The sequence below is a fragment of the Loxodonta africana genome, chromosome X (genome assembly GCF_030014295.1).
Source record: "Loxodonta africana isolate mLoxAfr1 chromosome X, mLoxAfr1.hap2, whole genome shotgun sequence".
NCBI lineage: Eukaryota > Metazoa > Chordata > Mammalia > Proboscidea > Elephantidae > Loxodonta > Loxodonta africana.
Genome location: NC_087369.1, coordinates 145,757,322 through 145,775,642, shown reverse-complemented (window position 1 = coordinate 145,775,642; position 18,321 = coordinate 145,757,322). Strand labels below are relative to the sequence as shown.

The 18,321-nt window shown below is 38.8% G+C and overlaps 1 protein-coding gene across 4 annotated transcripts in view; it reads right to left on the bottom strand.

Annotated features, from left to right (window-relative positions):
• Positions 1-3,275: 3,275 nt before the first annotated feature.
• The window catches only part of XIAP (X-linked inhibitor of apoptosis), a 57,821-nt gene continuing 42,775 nt past the window's right edge, over positions 3,276-18,321 (bottom strand). For all 4 annotated transcript variants that reach the window (XM_064277554.1, XM_064277552.1, XM_064277553.1 and 1 more), the window contains 2 exons: positions 15,039-15,239; positions 3,276-7,802 (listed from right to left, as the gene is read on the bottom strand). In XM_064277554.1, the coding sequence (XP_064133624.1) occupies positions 7,609-7,802; positions 15,039-15,239 (395 nt within the window). In that variant the 3' untranslated portion in view covers positions 3,276-7,608. The remainder of the gene's footprint in view (positions 7,803-15,038; positions 15,240-18,321) is intronic.

Here is an 18,321-nt window from a genome sequence, read left to right as displayed (position 1 = left end):
TGAGCATTGTGGAATTATTCTGAACTCAGCAGTGAAAGGTTGAAGAATGATTCTTATTACAAAGTTCAAAGAGTACTCTGTGCAAAAAAGTTTTGTTTAAGCAGGAGAATCATAAGGGACTTTTCATGATGTTCCATCTTATGCCTCCATATTTTGGTAGCTCGAGAAAATGCAGGACTGTATCAGCAATGAGCTATAGAGAAAAATAAGACAGGTGATGGTGATACTCATTTTTTTTTATATCAGTTTGGGAAACCCTGGTGGCTTAGTGGTTGAGAGCTACGGCTGCTAACCAAAAGGTTGGCAGTTTGAGTCCACCAGGTACTCCTTGGAAACCATATGGGGCAGTTCTACTCTGTCCTACAAGGTCACTATGAGTCGGAATCGATTCGATGGCAATGGGTTTTTGTTTTTTTTTCTGTTTACATCAATTTGATTTAGAGGTTTCAGCCGTTAATTTCTTTCTGGATTCAGACCTAATACCATATTCCAGTGTTTTCAAACTTTAGCCTGTATCAGAGTTACCTAGAAGGCTTGTTAAAGTTTCTGATTCACAATACTGGGGAAGCCAGCACAACTTGTCCAAGGCTCCATAGACACATCCAAATTCCCTTTGAGGGACCAAATTATTGGGTTGAGGGCTGTGGGGACCACGGTCTGGTGGAACAACTATCTCAATTGGTGTAACGCAGTTTATAAGGAACATGTTCTACATTCTACTTTGGTGAGTAGCATCTGGGGTCTTAAAAGCCTGTGAGTGGCCATCTAGGATACTCCACTGGTCTCACCCTTTCAGGAGCAAGGGAGAACGAAGAAAACTAAAGACACAAGGAAAAGATTAGTCCAAAGGACTAACAGACCACAACTACCACAGCCTCCATCAGACTGAGCCCAGCACAACTAGATGGTGCCCAGCTACTACCACTGATTGCTCTGACAGAGATCACAATAGAGGGTCCCAGACAGAGCTGGAGAAAAATGTAGAACAAAATTCTAACTCACAAAAAAAGACCAGACTTTCTGGTCTGACAGAGACTGGAGAAACCCTGAGAGTATGGCTCCCAGACACTCTTTCAGCTCAGTAACGAAGGCACTCCTGAGGTTCAACCTTTAGCCAAAGATTAGACAGGACCATAAAACAAGACTAAAGGGGCACACCAGCCCAGGGGCAAGGACTAGAAGGCAGGAGGTGACAGGAAAGTTCGTAATAGGAAACCCAAGATCAAGAAGGGAGAGTGTTGAGATGTCGTGGGGTTGTTAACCAATGTCATAAAACAATATATGCACCAACTGTTTAATGAGAAGCTAGTTTGTTCTGTAAAACTTCATCTAAAGTACAATTTAAAAAATTGCAAACAAAAAATAGTTTCTGATTCAGTAGGTCTGAGGTGGGGCCTCAGAATTCCCATTTCTAAGAAGTTCCCAGGTGATGCTGATGCTGCTGGTCCCAGGACATACTTTTGAGAACCACTGGGTATCTATGCAGCATGCAGTTAACTTTTAATAGATAAAAAAAAATACCCAACTTTAAATAGATACAACTGATAAACTACCAAAATCAAATAGTGAGAATGTGGTTTAAATGTTTGTAAAATGACAGTATCAGTTTTGGGGGATTTTTCTTAATCTTCAAATAAGGAAAAGGTAGATTACGGTTGACTTTAATTCTTGTTTAGAGATGGCCACTAAAATTCAGCAATGTAGTTGTGAGTTACAAATTCACATTTACATAAGTTTCTGATCTGTTGGAGATACATGAGGTATTAACAGGCAAATGACAATATCTATGATTTGCTTTAGAATATGCTAGCAAGAAAAAAAAGTCCTAGATGAAACAAGGTTTAGCAAAATATTGATAATTGTTGAAGCTGAGTGATGAGTACCATGGGGTTTATTATACTTTCCTTGCTACTCTTGTGTAAGTTTGAAGATTTCCATAAAAGAAAGCTTTGAAAATTCACACCCTTTGTCAATATTGATAGTTGACCTGTAAGAAATCCGGACTACATTTAAGACAAGGTTTTTATGTTACCTCTCAGATAACAGCGTTAATAACATTGTCAAGGATTTACCATAGACTAGGCCTGAAATACAACTCTTAGGAACTTCCAGTGTGGGTAGGAAGGAGTCTTGGTGGCACAGTGGTTGAGAACTTGGCTGCTAAATGAAAGGTCGGCGATCAAACTCACCAGCTGCTCCACGGGAGAAAGATATGGCAGTCTGCTTCAGTAAAGATTAAACCAAAAACCAAACCCGTTGCCATCAGTCAAAGGCTCCTCTGTAAAGATTACAGACTTGGAAACCCTATGGGGCAGTTCTACTCTGCTTTATCATGTTGCCATCGAGTCAATTCCAACCCACAGTGACCCTATAGGACAGAGTAGGACAAAGAGCCCCTGGTGGATTTGAAGTGCCAACATTTGGTTATCAGCCATAGCTCTTAACCACTATGCCACCAGGGTTTCCACTGCCTTATAGGGTCACTGTAAGTCAGAACTGACTCGAGGGCAATGGGTATTGTGGGTAGGAAGGGGTAGGGGGAATAACCACCTGAAATGCCTACTTCTAGTGGGCAGCTCCTGTCTGGAGACGAGATGAGAAGGCAGGGGGGGGACAGGAGCTGGTTGAATGGACAAAGGAAATACAGGGTGGAGAGGAGGAGTGTGCTGTCACATTATAGGGAGAGCAACTAGGGTCACATAACAATGTGTGTAAGTTATTGTATGGGAAACTGAGTTGAATTGCAAACTTTCACTTAAAGCACAATAAAGAAAAAAAATGCCTACTTCTAAATTTCCTTCTGCTGAATGATCCTTTATTTCCACACTCTTTATCCCACCAGACTAGCTTGCAAGCTTGCAGCTCCTGTGACTCTATGGACAGCTGCCTCTACAGATTCACAAACATTCTTCCTTGCTGTCTGCCTCAAAGGGGTAGTGGCTTTTTAGGTTCTTTGCTACTCCCTCACTCACACTTTCTTGTAGTGACTGTACCATCGCTTGGGACAACCAGGCCAATGTTTGTGAGGAGGGGAGGTGTTACTATTGTTCATATTTTTATACATGTCTAAAATTGACTTCTCATGCACATACGGATCCCATAAATTAATGTGGAAACTAATGTCTTTTTTTTTTTTTTTTAAAACATGACCTGACCTGACGTGTACATTATGCCTGGCCCCATGACACAAGATATATTTAGGAGTGGTTACATTTTAGTATTTTTAGCTGACTATTTTGTTTTTTCGGAGGAAGTAAAACAAATACAAAGTCATACCATTTTAAAGAATAGTACTTTATTGAGTAAGTTTTATTCAGAGAAAAATAAGCTTTAGTCTACGGTGACTGCCAGATTATATAGTGGAAAGCAATTTTCTTAGTTTCCATACTGATGGAAAGGTTCCTACTAAGTGAAAAGAAAAAAAAGCCATAAAATTATATTCACAAATACGGTGCTCTATGTCAACACATTTCACAGGATTATTCACAACGCTAACGTGACGACATAAGAATCAGTCATTCTGCCAGGTTCGATACAGTGTACCAGTAATGAAAAAAAAGGGCAAAATCTTCTAACAGAAACTACATTAAAACCTTTATTACATCAAATCGAAAATGCAAATTTGTTACTAAGTAGAGATAAAATATTCTTATACAGTAATTTAAAATTTTTCAATAACGATACATAAGAATGTAAATGCCAAAAAATCTATATGCATATCTTACAACTTGAGACTTCAAAACAGACTCTCACCGCTCAAACATTAATGTAGTATTGTACAACTGCAAGATATGATATATGTATTTAAGATTGTCCTATTGTAATAGAAAGTGTCATTTCATATGTAGTGAAAGTTGTGGTATAATGGGAAAAAAAAATGGAAAGAATTAGAAAAAGAAACATTTGAGACCTCCCAGGAGAGGTAGTTTGGTGAAGCTTCACCTTCAAACTATGTCCTAGTCCTGGTCCTGCTGCAACCTAGCTATCAGCTTTTAGCCTTAGTCGCCTGACCCACATGTGCAATGAGGGGGATGAATTAGATACTCCTTGAGGTCACTTCTAGCCCTGACAACTCTATGATTCTAATACGCTGCGAGTGAAATTCACATTGCACTAAATACAAGAGAGTCAAACCGAAGCTGATTATTAAGGTGGGAATAAATCAACTGTTTTAATAAGAAAAACTCAAGTAATTTGATAAGAATAATTTGTTCAAGTTTTTAAAAAGGAGATTTAAATATTTTCAGGGACTTTGCCTATATACTGTAATTTATGTATTACGAAAAACACGAAAAAAAGATTGACTAAGAGTCAGTGAAAGAATTATCTAAGAATTTCTTCCAACTTTTAACTCAAGTAATTATGTAAGAATTTCTTCTAAGTTTCAGCCTAAGTTTCCAGGTGAAGGCAAACCCATGGAGGGTCAGAGTGCTAGGAAGGGCATGGTATTTCTAACGTGTAGGTGCTTTACATGCACGGTCTTCTTGAACTCTTATAACCTTGTCAGATAGGTAGTATTCTCTCCATTTCACAGATGGAGATGCGGCTACCTCTTCTCTTTTATAAAGCAGATTCTTTTTTAAAAAGAACTACATCAGTCAAATATTCCTTCCCATTTTCTTATTTCCCTTATTGAAATTACACAACCTAGTCTACTTCTCCCACCCCTTCCACTCCTTTGCCCGATTCAACACCTGGATAATGAGGATATAAAACAGGGATTCGGGTCTAAAGGGTACAATACATGCAACTAATGCTGTGGCGGTAGTCTCCATTCAGAGTTCAAAATACAAAAGGAAAAGAGGAAAAAACAACTATCCAAGTTTAAATCATATAACAAGAAAAGATCATAATATACAGGGCCAAATCACATTACACACACCTACCCTACCCCACTTAGCCCTGACCAAAGAGGGGGAAAACACAAATCAAGCAGGAAGGGCAATACAAAGCCATTAAATAAACTGGAACGTACTCTATAAACACTAAACCCATTTCTCAAAAATTAAGCACTACTAAATTATTACAAATAAAGATAACTATTCATTACAAAACAAAGGGAATCTTCACTAGACTAAGATATAGTAGAATAGATAGTGACTTTGAAATCCTAGAGTGAGCTTTATATAGAAAAGGAATGTCTATATGTAGATACCAAGAACTAATTTTTTTAGGTGGAGAGAGTTAGATCTGGTTATATTTTTGACCTTGCAAATGATCAGTTTTATACAATTAGATGGGAAGGTTCCAGTGCTTCCTAATAGTACAAACACAGACAGACTGGCAAGCTCAAACATTTGATTAGAAGCTAGAAGAGCGCTGGGTGATTTTAAGAACCTGAAGCAACAGTGTTTTCCAAACAATGCTTAAAATAAACTTGTTAGCCACATCAGCTGCATGCATTAAATTTCACAACTCATGGGCGAAAAAAAGGTCTTGCTTTTTTAACTCTAAACATACAAAGTTTTTAGAAGAAGCGTTTTAACGAACTGAGGCTCTCAGAACAGCAAAAGCCTTACGCTCAAACAACTTGCTCCTTGCCTAGCAACTAGACTGAACTAACTACTTGACTTAGAGCTGAAGTGTCTTGAAAGACACATTTCATAAACGTCAACACTCTTCTCCCCTTGTAGAAAGCTTTCAATTTAAACTTAAAGCTTAGACTGTACAGGGCAAGTTTAACTAAATGAATATATAACTAAACCTGGGTGGAAGACAGTGCAAAGGTAAAGAACTCAGGATTTACACCGTAAAATAAAAACAGGGCAGTCATTATTTAATTACAAAAACATTCTCATTTAAATTTGCAACGCTTTAAATGAATATCCCATGGAAGTAGGAATCAACAGGTTAGGAGAACATGAGGATACTCTTTCTCTTAGAAAATACAATGAAAATAGAATTTTTAAGTTTCCCTCTTAAACTTTTCTGTGCAGTAAAATGCCTCACTTCACCTCTGCAACAAATAGGTCATTGTGACAATCTCGTAATATAAACCCTGGGTGGTCTAGGAAGCATTTTTAAACTTTCATATGAACTCTTACTCAAGTGTTTTCTCTTCTTGTCAATATTTTATAATTTCCAAGAGGTTTTAAGGATCTTGAGAGAATATTTATTTCAGAATTATCTATTACTATTACTAGTCAAGAAAACAAACAAAAAAATTTAGGTAGAGGAAAGACAACATTTTGTCCTATATACACTTTAAACAATCATCTTAACGGTAAATTCACATGAAACTAAAATACAAGACGATATGAGAATCTCAACATGGAAAGCCGTCACTATAACTACGAGCAGTGTACAAAATGCGTCTACTTGTTACCTACATAAGCTGACAGATGTTTAAAATACTGGGTTAACAAAGATCTTTTAGTAAAGTGACTTAGGCAGGCTTAAACTAGCAAGGATTAAGGATGAATCCTTACTAATTAATTGGAAGATCTGAGACATATTTTATATTTCATTTTACAAAATCAGAAATACTTATTTTGAAACAAGAGAAGAAGACATGGTCTACCTGTCAGAAAACTACCACTCAGAAATATTTCTCATCCACAAAGCAGGAAAATCATAACGACATGTAAAATTCACATTGGCACCACAAAGGTTAACTGCCCTGCCTTTTTGGATTAGAAAAATTAAAGCTGAGCGATAAGTAGTTCTGCAGGTGTTTGAACATGCCTAAGCCTTTAAATCAGTAAAATACTTTCTAAAAATTCTGATTACAAAATTAATACATACTTATAAAAAATTCAAACAGAACAAAATGAAAAAAGGAGAAAGTGAAAGGCCCCTGTAAACTTTTGGGACCCTCCTCCCAACCCCCTCAAGGGAAAGGACATTTACCAGTTTGGTGCATATCTTTCCAAACCTTGTGTTCTATACACATACAAAACACACACACACCTTAATTTGGCTCATACTAAATATAGTGATTTGCCACTTGCATTCTACATGTAATGTATCGTTGACATCTTTTCATGTTGGTACATGTAGGCTAGATGGTATTCTATCATTAAAATATCTTTTTAAAAATGACAAAATCACCTTTTTAAGTCATTCACACAAATACACGTCTAATTTTAAAACAAAATGAACACAACCCCCTAAAACATAAAGACAAAAATAAAAAAAATGATCTTTCTGCCAGTGTGGAACGGTTCATTCCTTTTTCACACAGAACAAATTATGTCATTGGGGAGATTAAATCTAACCTCCACGTTTACAGTTTACACAGAGTGCTCCCTTTGCTAAGCCTATCTGAAAAGAATGAAAACTTCAGCTAATTAGTTCCCTTACACTTACAACCTAAGTTGGTGCACTACAAATACACGCTGTGATCATACATGACACTTCTCAATCTAGGCTTTCAACTGAATAAAAAAAAAAATAGCAGTTAAAAAAAAAAAAAGGTAAAGAATATAGATAATTTCCTGAAAACTCCAGAAATGTAAATTCTAGCTTGCCAACTAAAACATTGCAGTTCACGTTTTCTACTTGGGTAGCAAATGTTAATGGAATTCAGTACTGATTACTTACAGTCAGTCCACATCGCACGTTCAGACAGAGCAATAGGACCCTCACCCGCCTACTGTGCAGTCAGATTTAAGACATAAAAATTTTTTGCTTGAAAGTAATGACCGTGTAGCACATGGGACATTTGTCAACTGCTTCAGCACATTGTTTACAAGTGACCAGATGTCCACAAGGAACAAAAACTACAGCAATATTTCTATCCATACAGATTTTGCAAAGCTTCTCCTCTTGCAGGAGTCTTAGCTGCTCTTCAGTACTAATCTCTGTAGAAAGAGAAAAGAAAGGTGTGAATTGTAGACTTTCTTAGCTGTTTAAATTCAATCAAACATTTACTGAAGCCCTACTATGTGCCAGGCACTAAGCTACGCTAGGAAATATCAGGAGGGCTCACACATGGTGTCTGCTCTTAAGCAGCACTCACACCAGTGGGAGAGAAGATCATCAAAGATGAGGCTACAGAGGTAAGTACAAAGTACAAACTGATAAGTACTATCATAAAGTTGTGTACAAAGTGCTCTGAGACCAGATGAGAGAACACGTTCTTCTGTTCTACTAGGGGAAGGCTTCAGGGGTTGGCAGTGGGGGGGCGAGCGGGGAGTGGACAGTGGCATTTAAGCATGAACAGCAATTTGCCAGGCAGAGAGGCAAAAGTTAGGTCAAAGAAATACCATATGGAAAGGGCGCGGTCATATAAGAATGGAAATGGAGGGACGGGTCTGAGGGACACTTCTGAAGTGGGACAAGTAGTATTTGGTGACTGACTGGATGTTAAGACATGAGGAAGAAAAACACATTAGAGGTGATTTCAAGATTTCTAGCCTGCCAGAGGGGATGGTGATACCAATAGAAAATATAAAAGAAGGGTCAGGTTTGGAATGGAATTTGATTTTGGATATTTTTCAGGTGTTTGCAGGGCATCCAGATAAAAAAAAGTTCAGTAGGCAATGGGACAGCCAAGCCTTGCCGTCAGAAGTCAGGGCTAGAGATAGAGATTTCTATGTCATCAGCATGTAAGTGGTACCGCCTTTCCCAAGCTAGATTTTGTGAAAAGTTAACAAATCTGCCACAAAAGTGTTTCACAGGGAAATTTAACTATAATGGACAACAGCAGCAGCAGTTAATGGCAATATACCAATGTAACAGCAATGTCAGGCACTATTTTAAACACATTACATATTTTAACTCCATTATCTTTGTAACCACTGTATACCAATGGTTTCCAAATCTGCTCCCACACCAGAATCACTTGGGCCGATTTCATTTATTTTATTTCTTTATTGTGCTTTAGATGAAGGTTTACAGAGCAAATTAGTTTCTCATTAAACAATATATACATATTGTTTTGTTACACTGGTTGCCAACACCATGTGTCAACACTCCCCCTTTCTCAACCTTGGGTTCCCCATCACCAGCTTTCCTGTCCCTTCCTACCTTCTTGTCATTGTTCCTGGGCTAGTGTGCCCATTTAGTCTTGTTTTGTTTTATGGTCCTGTCTAATCCCTGCCTGAAGGGTGAACCTCAGGAGTGACTTCAAATACTGAGCTAAAAGGGTGTTCGAGGGCCATACTCTTGGGGTTTCTCCAGTCTCTGCCACATCAGCAAGTCTGGTCTTTCTTTTTGAGTTAGAATTTTGTTATGCATTTTTTTCCAGCTCTGTCCGGGGCCCTCTATTGTGATCCCTGTCAGAGCAGTCAGTGGTGGTAGCCGGGCACCATCTACTTGTGCAGGACTCAGTCTGGTGGAGGCTGTGATAGTTGTGGTCCATTAGTCCTTAGACCAATGTCTTTGGTTTTCTTCATTCTCCCTTGCTCCAGACAGGATGGGACCAATGGAGTATCTCAGATGGCTGCTCACAGGCCTTTTAAGACCTCTTGGGGCAATTTTAAACAGCAGATTCCTGGGCACCATTCACTGAATCTAAAATATCTGGGGTTAGGCACAGGGCTTGAACCAGTTCCTCCTGGTTCAACCGCGGCCAAGGAAACGACACCAGAACAGACCTGAATTTTTAAAATTTGGGTGAACCGGAACCATAACCAGAACAGGAAAAATGACAGGTCGGAGTCCTGCTAGAAACTTTATCTGCCTCTTAGAAAACAAGGGCAGCATACGCATTACATAGCAGCCAAATCTCTTGCCCACTGGATTTTGCAGAGTTGGAAAGAGTGCTACCCCACTCAAGGATGGCGGCCAACTGTGCTGCTTTGAATGTGTGTTGTGTTCCTCAGTCTTGGCAAAAATCCAATCTCAAGCATCAGGCTCCTGAAAGGGCTCACTACACCTCTTTCAAGTCTACCATTCCAGAGCTTCAATCCATAATTCTTCCTGTTCCAGTTATGGATCTGGTTTGCCCAAATTTTTAAAACTCAGGTCTCTTCCGGTTTCATTTCATCAGTCATGACTGAACCAGTTCAAACTGGTTCAGAGCACTGGTTAGACACAATGGTATTTGGGAACCACTGCTATGAAGTACAGTATAATATATGACCTCCCTTGGAAATTTGCAATGCATCTCCCTATTTAACACTGGAGCTCCTTTTTTTTTCATGGCATTCCTTTTAACATCCTAGGGAACACTAATCTGAAAACTAGACTGGGAAACAATACTTAAGGCACTAAGGATATAACATTGAATGAATACTGAGACCCCAGGCCTCTAGTAGTTAACAGACAAGAAGGGAACACAAGTAAACAGGAAATGGTGATACAGTATGAGGACAACGGTTAATTACTATGTGTTAAGAAGAACACAGGAAGGGTGTGAGTGTATACATGTGTGTACACGCACACATGCATAAGAGGAAGGGCTCCTGGAGAAAATTATAGCAAAACTGGGTCCTAAAGGATGAATAGGAGGTACCTAGGAGAGGCAGTGAGAGAACAGTGTTCCAGGCAGAGGAAACAGCATAAGCAGGCTTCTAGGGCATAGAGTGTAAGGAGAAAATAGCATGAGATGAGGATACAGAAGGTCAGCAGCAGCCTGATCATGAAAGATTTCGCAAGTCATATAAAGGAGTTTGGCCTTGATCCTGAGAGCCCTGGGAGCCAGTGAAGAGTTTTAAACTAGGAGAGAGATGATCATATTTGTGTTTCAGAAAGGTTTCTCAGACTAGGGGGAAGAGGAAAGGATTATTTAATCCCTTTCTTCTTAGAAAGTAACCTCCCGGTCACGATCAAAATTATAGGCTCAAACAAAGAATCACTGGTGCTGAAATGTATCAGAGACAAGAATATAAGGCACCTGCCCTCAAGAAGTTTGGTCTAATGGGAAGGACAGAAAAGCAAACATTTTCCAAACCATGCTAGAATAGCACCAGGAGCAGAGAAGGGGGGCTCCTAACTATGCTGTGGGCCCTGGGGAAAACTTGAAAGAAGTGATCTGATCTGAGCCTTGAAGGGTAAGTTTATAAGATTTAGGAGACTAGGGGTGAAGTGGAGAATGGGACTAGGTATATAGACAAGGAAAAGGCATTCGGGCCAGAAAAAATAACTTAGGTAAAGGGATAGTGTTATGAATGAAGTGTGTATTCATGCCTCCCCTCACCTCCCCAAATCAAATAATTAATGTGTCAAAAAAGAGCACTGGACCAGAAGTCAGGAAACCTGAATTCTATCCCCAACTATCTGAGTTATCTTGGATAATAGCCCATTTGTACTTCAGTTTTCTCACTGAAGTAATGAAAGGTATTATATGATCATTGAGGTTCCTTTTGGTTTTCACAGTTTACGATTCTGTTTTCTAGACCACAATGGAATGGAATGTCACATCTACCTAACACTGGTATCAGCAACTTTTCTTTCTCTACCTTACTTCGGCCTTGTATATAGCCATTTACTTGAGATGGTGATGCACCGGGCATAGATTTTTTCCAGATTAATAGTTTACTTCTGGCAATTACTCTAGCCTTAAAGGTGGCACTGTGGTTAAGCGCTCAGCTGTTAACCGAAAGGTCGACAGTACAAACTCACCAACTGCTCTGCAGGAAAAAGATGTGGCAGTCTGCTTCCATAAAGATTCACAGCCTTGGAAAGACTCTTCGGCAATGGGTTCAGTTTGGTTTTTGGTTTAGCCTTAAAGGTAACTACTGGATTCTGTGTCCTTCCTTATGGCGCCTTTCCCCTTCTACTTTCTACAAGGCCCTCTTCTAGGTCAGGAGGTTCCTGACACAGGAACAGTAGGGCAATAGCTAGATAAGCTTTGACATTATTGGCTAATATTTTTACTACATTATTTTAAATCACTTCTAGAATAAACTGACATTGTTCATTTTACTACCGGAGCAGAGCCATGTGGAAAAACAGGCTGATGAGAAATGTATCTGCAATATTTGATTTTTAAATACTATATACAGTAATATACATATAAGGATTAAAACAAATGCTTTAGCACATACACCAAATAAAGGGCTTACTTTTACACTATGTAATTTAAAAAAAGAAAGAAGATAATGATTTGGTACTATTTTTAGAAGACAGTTTACCAGAGCATTCTCTGTCACATAGCCATTGGGATAAAAAAAAAACTAACACTAAACCTAGGATTTTTCAGCAAGCAACAATAACGTTATACTTTTTCTAACAATTTCTACCTGCTTCACTTCATTTAGGCTCACCCTCTATTCTGTATAACCAAAACCAAGCCCGTTGCCTTTATGAGTTGATTCCGACTCATTAAGACCCTATAGGACAGAGTAGAACTATCCCACAGAGTTTCCAAGGAGCTGCTGGTGGATAAGAGCCAAGCTCTTAGCTACTATTGTATATAAACCAAAACCAAACCCAGTGCTGTCGAGTCGATTCCGACTCATAGCGACCTTATAGGACAGAGTAGAACTGCCCCAGAGAGTTTCCAAGGAGCGCCTTGTGGATTCGAACTCCTGACCTTTTGGTTAGCAGCCGTAGCACTTAACCACTATGCCACCAGGGTTTCCACTATTGAATATATCATTAAAAAATCCTTAGTACCAGTATTTCCTTGTCAGCCTTTGAGAAGGGAAACCGGCAGCAGCCCTAACGTTAGAAGTGTTATAAGCTGCCTTCAAGTCAGTTCTGACTCCTAGGGACCCCATGTAGAACAGAACAAAACACTGCCCTGTCCTGTGCCATTAGCATTAGAAGTGGCCTGTATCAAATATCTGTCTCTTAATTTAGTAAGACTGGGCAGAGGTCAGGAGCCCTGGTGGCACAGTGGTTAAAGTGCTTGGCTGCTAACCGAAAGGTCAGTGATTTGAACCCATCAGCTGCTTCATGGGAGAAAGATGTGGCAGTCTGCTTCCATTAAGATTTACAGCCTTGGAAACCCTACGGGGCAGTTCTACTCTGTCCTATGGGGTTGCTAAGAGTCAGAATCGACTCAATGGCAATGGGTTTGGTTTATGGTTTTAAGGCGGGGTTACCTGATAAATTCTAACCTCTGACCCTGAGAGCTGCCATTAGGCCCTCCTCACACCATCCTGGCTTGCAATCTCAGTGATAATGACAGCTTCCATCCACTCCTGTTGGATAGGGACAAGTTACCTCCCTAAAATACTCTGTCCCTTGTTTTCTTCCTACTGCAGCCACTAAATCCTTTTGTGGCAAACAACACCTTCAAGTCTAAAAACTAACACCTTATTGTCAAACTTAAGTACGCTTGAAGTTATGTTTAAGGTGCAAGGGAAAATGCCACAATAGCTCGTATTTCCATTTTGATGCAAGTAGATAAGATGATACAGTAGAAAGATGAGCAAGTGAATGGTTTATTTTACCACCACCAAGGTAAGTGGAGCTTTTGTACGTTTTAAATAAATGTATCTTTAGAGAAAGAGTAGTATGTTCTCTGAGTCTTTTACATCGATTGATGTAATTTTAAAAATCATCAATTTTATACTATTTTATGACTTATGTAATTAATCTGAATAATGTTTCAAAAGTATTTGAAATAACTGAAGGATCAAAAAGGTCCGTAATGTATTAAAAAAAAACTATTAGGTTGATTAGCACTAGGAGAATGCTCACCTTTTTTGTGGGGGTCAAGCGCTTAGAGAACAATTCTCATAGGTAAAAAAAACAAAACAAGAACTCACTGAGGTTGAGTCAATTGTGACTTACAGCAACCCTTATAGGACAGAGTAGAACTCTCCCATAGGGTCTCCAATGCTGTAAATCTTTATTGAAGCAGACTGCCACATCTTCCTCCTGTGGAGGCTGGTGGGTTCTAATCAGCGACCTTTGGTTAGCAGCGGAGGGCTTTAACCACTATATCACCAGGGGTGCCTCCTGACAGCGATCACAGATAACCTGTTGCCATCGAGTCGATTTCAACTCACAGTGAACCTATACGACAGAGCAGAACTACCCCGCAGGGTTTTGAAGGAGCAGCTGGTGGATTCCACCTGCTGACATTTTTGGTTAGCAGCAGAGCTCTTAACTACTAAGCCACCAGGGCTTTGATTATAGGTAAAGTACATAAAAATGTATCTAGTTTGAAACCTTTTTTTAACCTTCGATGTTGTTGGCAAGCTCTATAGTATCCACTATTCTTACAGGATGAATTCATTTTTTCTTTCGTAAAAAGAGTTCATATACTTCTCCCATTATTTAATACACTTTCTGTATATGATTTATAGTATAAGGGTGCCATTCATTTAAGCCCTATTTAGTAATATGATCCCTTTATGTTCACATCATATAAAAAGTTCTAGAACATTCTAAAGCCAAACAGTTTCAACTACAAAACTTATAGATTCTACACAAATGATAACAGTTAGGCTATGTTGTTCTTTGTTTAAAATATAGAGCATAAATTCACACTTCTACAAATGAATGGATTTAGATTTGTGGGTTTTACTTGGAACAGTATTTGAGCAAATCAACTCTAAAAACATTTTCATTAAAACAATTGGGGAAAATTTAAGACCAACTGGGTTTCAGATGATGTGAAGGAATGATTGTTCATTTTGTTAAGTTTGATAATAGTATTAAAACAAAAAAAACAAAAAATAATGTAAAAAAAAGTCCTTATCTATTATATACGTAAGTATTTACAGGTAAATGGTATCTGTGACATCTGGGGTTTACTTTAAAATACTAAAGCAAAAAAGGGGGAAGAAATAAAGCAAGACTAGAAGAAAAAAACCAAAAAAGACCCAAACCCATTCCCGTACAGTCGATTCAGACCCTGTAGGACAGGGCAGAATTGCCCCATAGAGTTTCCAAGGAGTGCCTGGTGGATTCGAACTGCTGATCTTTTGGTTAGCAGCTGTAGCACTTAACCACTGTGCCAGATTGGAAGAGTGCTGATAATTACTGAAGCTGGGTGATGGGTAGAAGAGGGTTCATTATACTGTTCTCTCCACTTTTGTGGATGTCTGATATATTTCATGGTGAATAGTTTTTAAAAATATTTCTCCTAAGGAGGAGATAGGAGGGAAACAAAAGGGCCACAAAGCCACCTAAGAGTCTATCCCTAATGAGGCACTGCTACTTTTTTCTCGCTGTTTCAAAGCAGTCACGCATACCTTTCTGCAATGAAGTCTGACTTGATTCATCTTGGGCACTGCCTTTCTGAGCACTCACTAGGTCTGCAACCAGAACCTCAAGTGAATTATAGTTGCTCCCAGAGGCCTGAATTTTGTCCTCCATTATTTTCTTAATGTCCTTGAAACTGAATCCCATTCGTATAGCTTCTTGTACCATAGGGTTTTGAAAGATGGTATCATCTGAAATGAAAATTGACAAGGAAACGTATATAAATTATTTTCATCAGTACAACTCGATAGCAAAGTATTGCTAAAAAGAAAAATTCAAGCAGCAAGCAAAAAACAAACAAAAAACCCAGCAAACCAAAAATGCTTTAGGAAGAATCTTTTGAAATATACAGGTACTGAAGGATCATTTTCAAAATTTTACACTTAATTGTAAATGTAGTTAGTATGTATTTTGTAAGGAGCTCTGGTGGCACAATTGTTAAGCACTGGGCTGCTAACACAAAGGCCTGTGGTTTGAACTCAGCAGCAGCTCAGCGGGAGAAAGATGTGGCAGTCTGCACCCATAAAGACTGACACCCCTGGAAACCCAATGGGGCAGTTCTACTCTGTCCTGTAGGGTCGCTATAAGTTGGGAATGGACTTGAAGGCACACAAGGACCACAATGTATTTTGTAGCACTTTGAATTATTTGAGATAAGGTGCTTTAAATATTGTGATGGAACCCTTCGAGACAGGTATGAAAAGGGTTGTTCGATGCTTCAGAAAAATCGGAACTTTTTCATCCTAGCTGTACTCATTAACAACTAACCTCAAGTGAGTGCTGCTACTGAGTCACTAGCAATTATTCAGAAAAAAATCACAAGAAAGAAAGGAAGTCCCAGTCTGTGATCTTGGATGTGTGCTTCCTTCTCTCAGACTTAAGTTTCTGTAGCTGGGGGCGGGGGTGGTGGACTAGATAAAGCAAGAAAATACCTGGGTTTACTCAAATTTAACAGAAGCCTCTACATTCCTTTGTCAACCGCCCCGCCCCACAAATTAGCATAGCATGCTTATGAAAATGGGAGTGCCCTTGGCAAACAAATGCAGAAATTGCACATTATTTGCACAAAAATACTTCCACAAAAATATAGTTAAGTGCAAACTCACTTTTATGAAACTCAAAGTAGGAACACAGGATGTATAAGGAAGTGCTAAGAGAGGAGGCTGGTACCCTCTGACTTATCAATTCCACTCTTAGGTATGAAAAATCAGTGCACATGTCCACCAAAGATATGCACAAGAATATTCGTCATAGCGTTATTTATAATAGGGCCCATATTGGAAACAATTAGAATGTCTGCCCTCAGGTAATGCATGGATAGACTGTGGTATATTCAAACACTACACAATAAAAATGAACGAACCACTGCCAAGCACATATAATCACTGCATGATTCCATTTATAAGACGTTCAAGACTAATCTATGATAATACCAAAACCAAAACCAAACCCATTGCTGTCGAGTTGACTCCAACTCATGGCGACCCTATAATAGGCAAAATTGATCTATGATAATAGAAGTCAGAATATAATTTGGAAGAAAGGAGCTGAAGGAGCTTTCTGGGGTGATGGAAACGTTGTCTGTCTTGATCTGGGTGATGGCTCCATAGGTGTGTGTACATATATATATAGATACACACGCTAAAATTCGTAAAGTTGTATACTTAAGATTACTGCACTTTAAGCACTTTACTTTAAGTATGTAACAATTCAATAAATATTTTTTAAAAGAGAGGAGGCTAGAAAGGGAGACATAAAGGGCTTTGATTATAAGGAATGTTATACAGTAGGTAACAATAGCTATATTTAAGGAGAGAAGTGTTTAAGATTTGTGTTTGAGAGAGAAAAACCACTGGGGAGGCTAGAATGCAGAGAAAAGGCCAGTTAGGAGATTACTTACTACAATAGTTCAGATGAGAAATAAGGGCCTGATCTAGGGCAAAATCAGTGGGGAAGGGATGATAATAAAGAGGTGGAATCAAACCTGGTGATTAAATGAAGCAAGAGCTTAGAATGCCTCAGATTACCCGGCAACTTTGTTAACTGTAGTACAATTAACCAATAGAGAGAAAAAAGACCAGGACTGGACTCAAGTCTAAGGAGCCCTGGTGGTGCAGTGGTTAAGTGTTCAGCTGCTAACTAAAAGGTCGGCAGTTCAAACCCACTAGCGACTCTGCAGGAAAAAGGTGCGATAGTCTGCTTCCGTAAAGGTTACAGCCTTGGAAACCCTATGGGGCAGTTCTACTCTGTTCTACGGGGTCACTATGAATCGGAATCAATTCAATGGCAATAGGTTTGGGTTTGGTTGGGTTTGGACTCAGTCTGGGTATTTTTGTTTTTTTAATAATATTTTATTGTGCTTTCGGTGGAGACTGACATAGCAGTTTCGATTCCAATTCAACAATTTCTACACAAGTTGTTATATGGAGGAAGGTGATGGGGAGTCACTGCTAATGGGTATGGGATTTCCTTTTGGCGTAATGATAATCTGCAACTCAATAGTAGTGATATTGTACAAACGTGTGAATATACTAAAAACCACTGAATCGTGCACTTTAACAGGGTGAAATTTATGCTATGTCAAGTCTGTCTCCATTTAAAAACCTTAAGCCAGAGCAAGAGTCTCATTAGTTATACAAAGAACAGTTTGCACTGTAAGGATGATTAAATACCAAAAAATATTACAGAATCTTTGTTTTGGAATAACTTTCACATTATAGGCTGATCTAAATGATTTCTTCAACTGTACTGTTTATTCCCATTACAAAGCCTGTATCAGATAATATCAGAGCAGCTCTGTGCAAGCATATTTATGAATACATATAGTACTCTCTTGCCTTGTAATATTTAATATCTTTAAGATATTAAATAAATGATACTATAAGGAGTGGGGAATCACCAGAAATATATATTTTAATTTTATTTTTGGTGAAAATACACATAATAAAATATACACCCCTTCAACAATTTCTATATGGACAGTTCAATGACATTGGTTACGTTCTTCCCATTGTGTCACCATTCTCTCTCTATCCACATTGTTTTACCACCATTAACTCAGACTCTCTGCCCCTAAACTTCTCCTCTGTGCTTTAGAGTCGCTGTTGTCAATTTGATCTCATATAGATAATTCTCTAAAAGAGCATACTGCTCAAGGCAAACATTCTTTACTAGTTGAGCTAGACTGTTGCTTAACTCAAAGATGAATTCCTGGGATAGTCACAGCTCAAGGCTTAAAGATTATCTCAGGTCAATTGATGTGGGGTTTCCCCC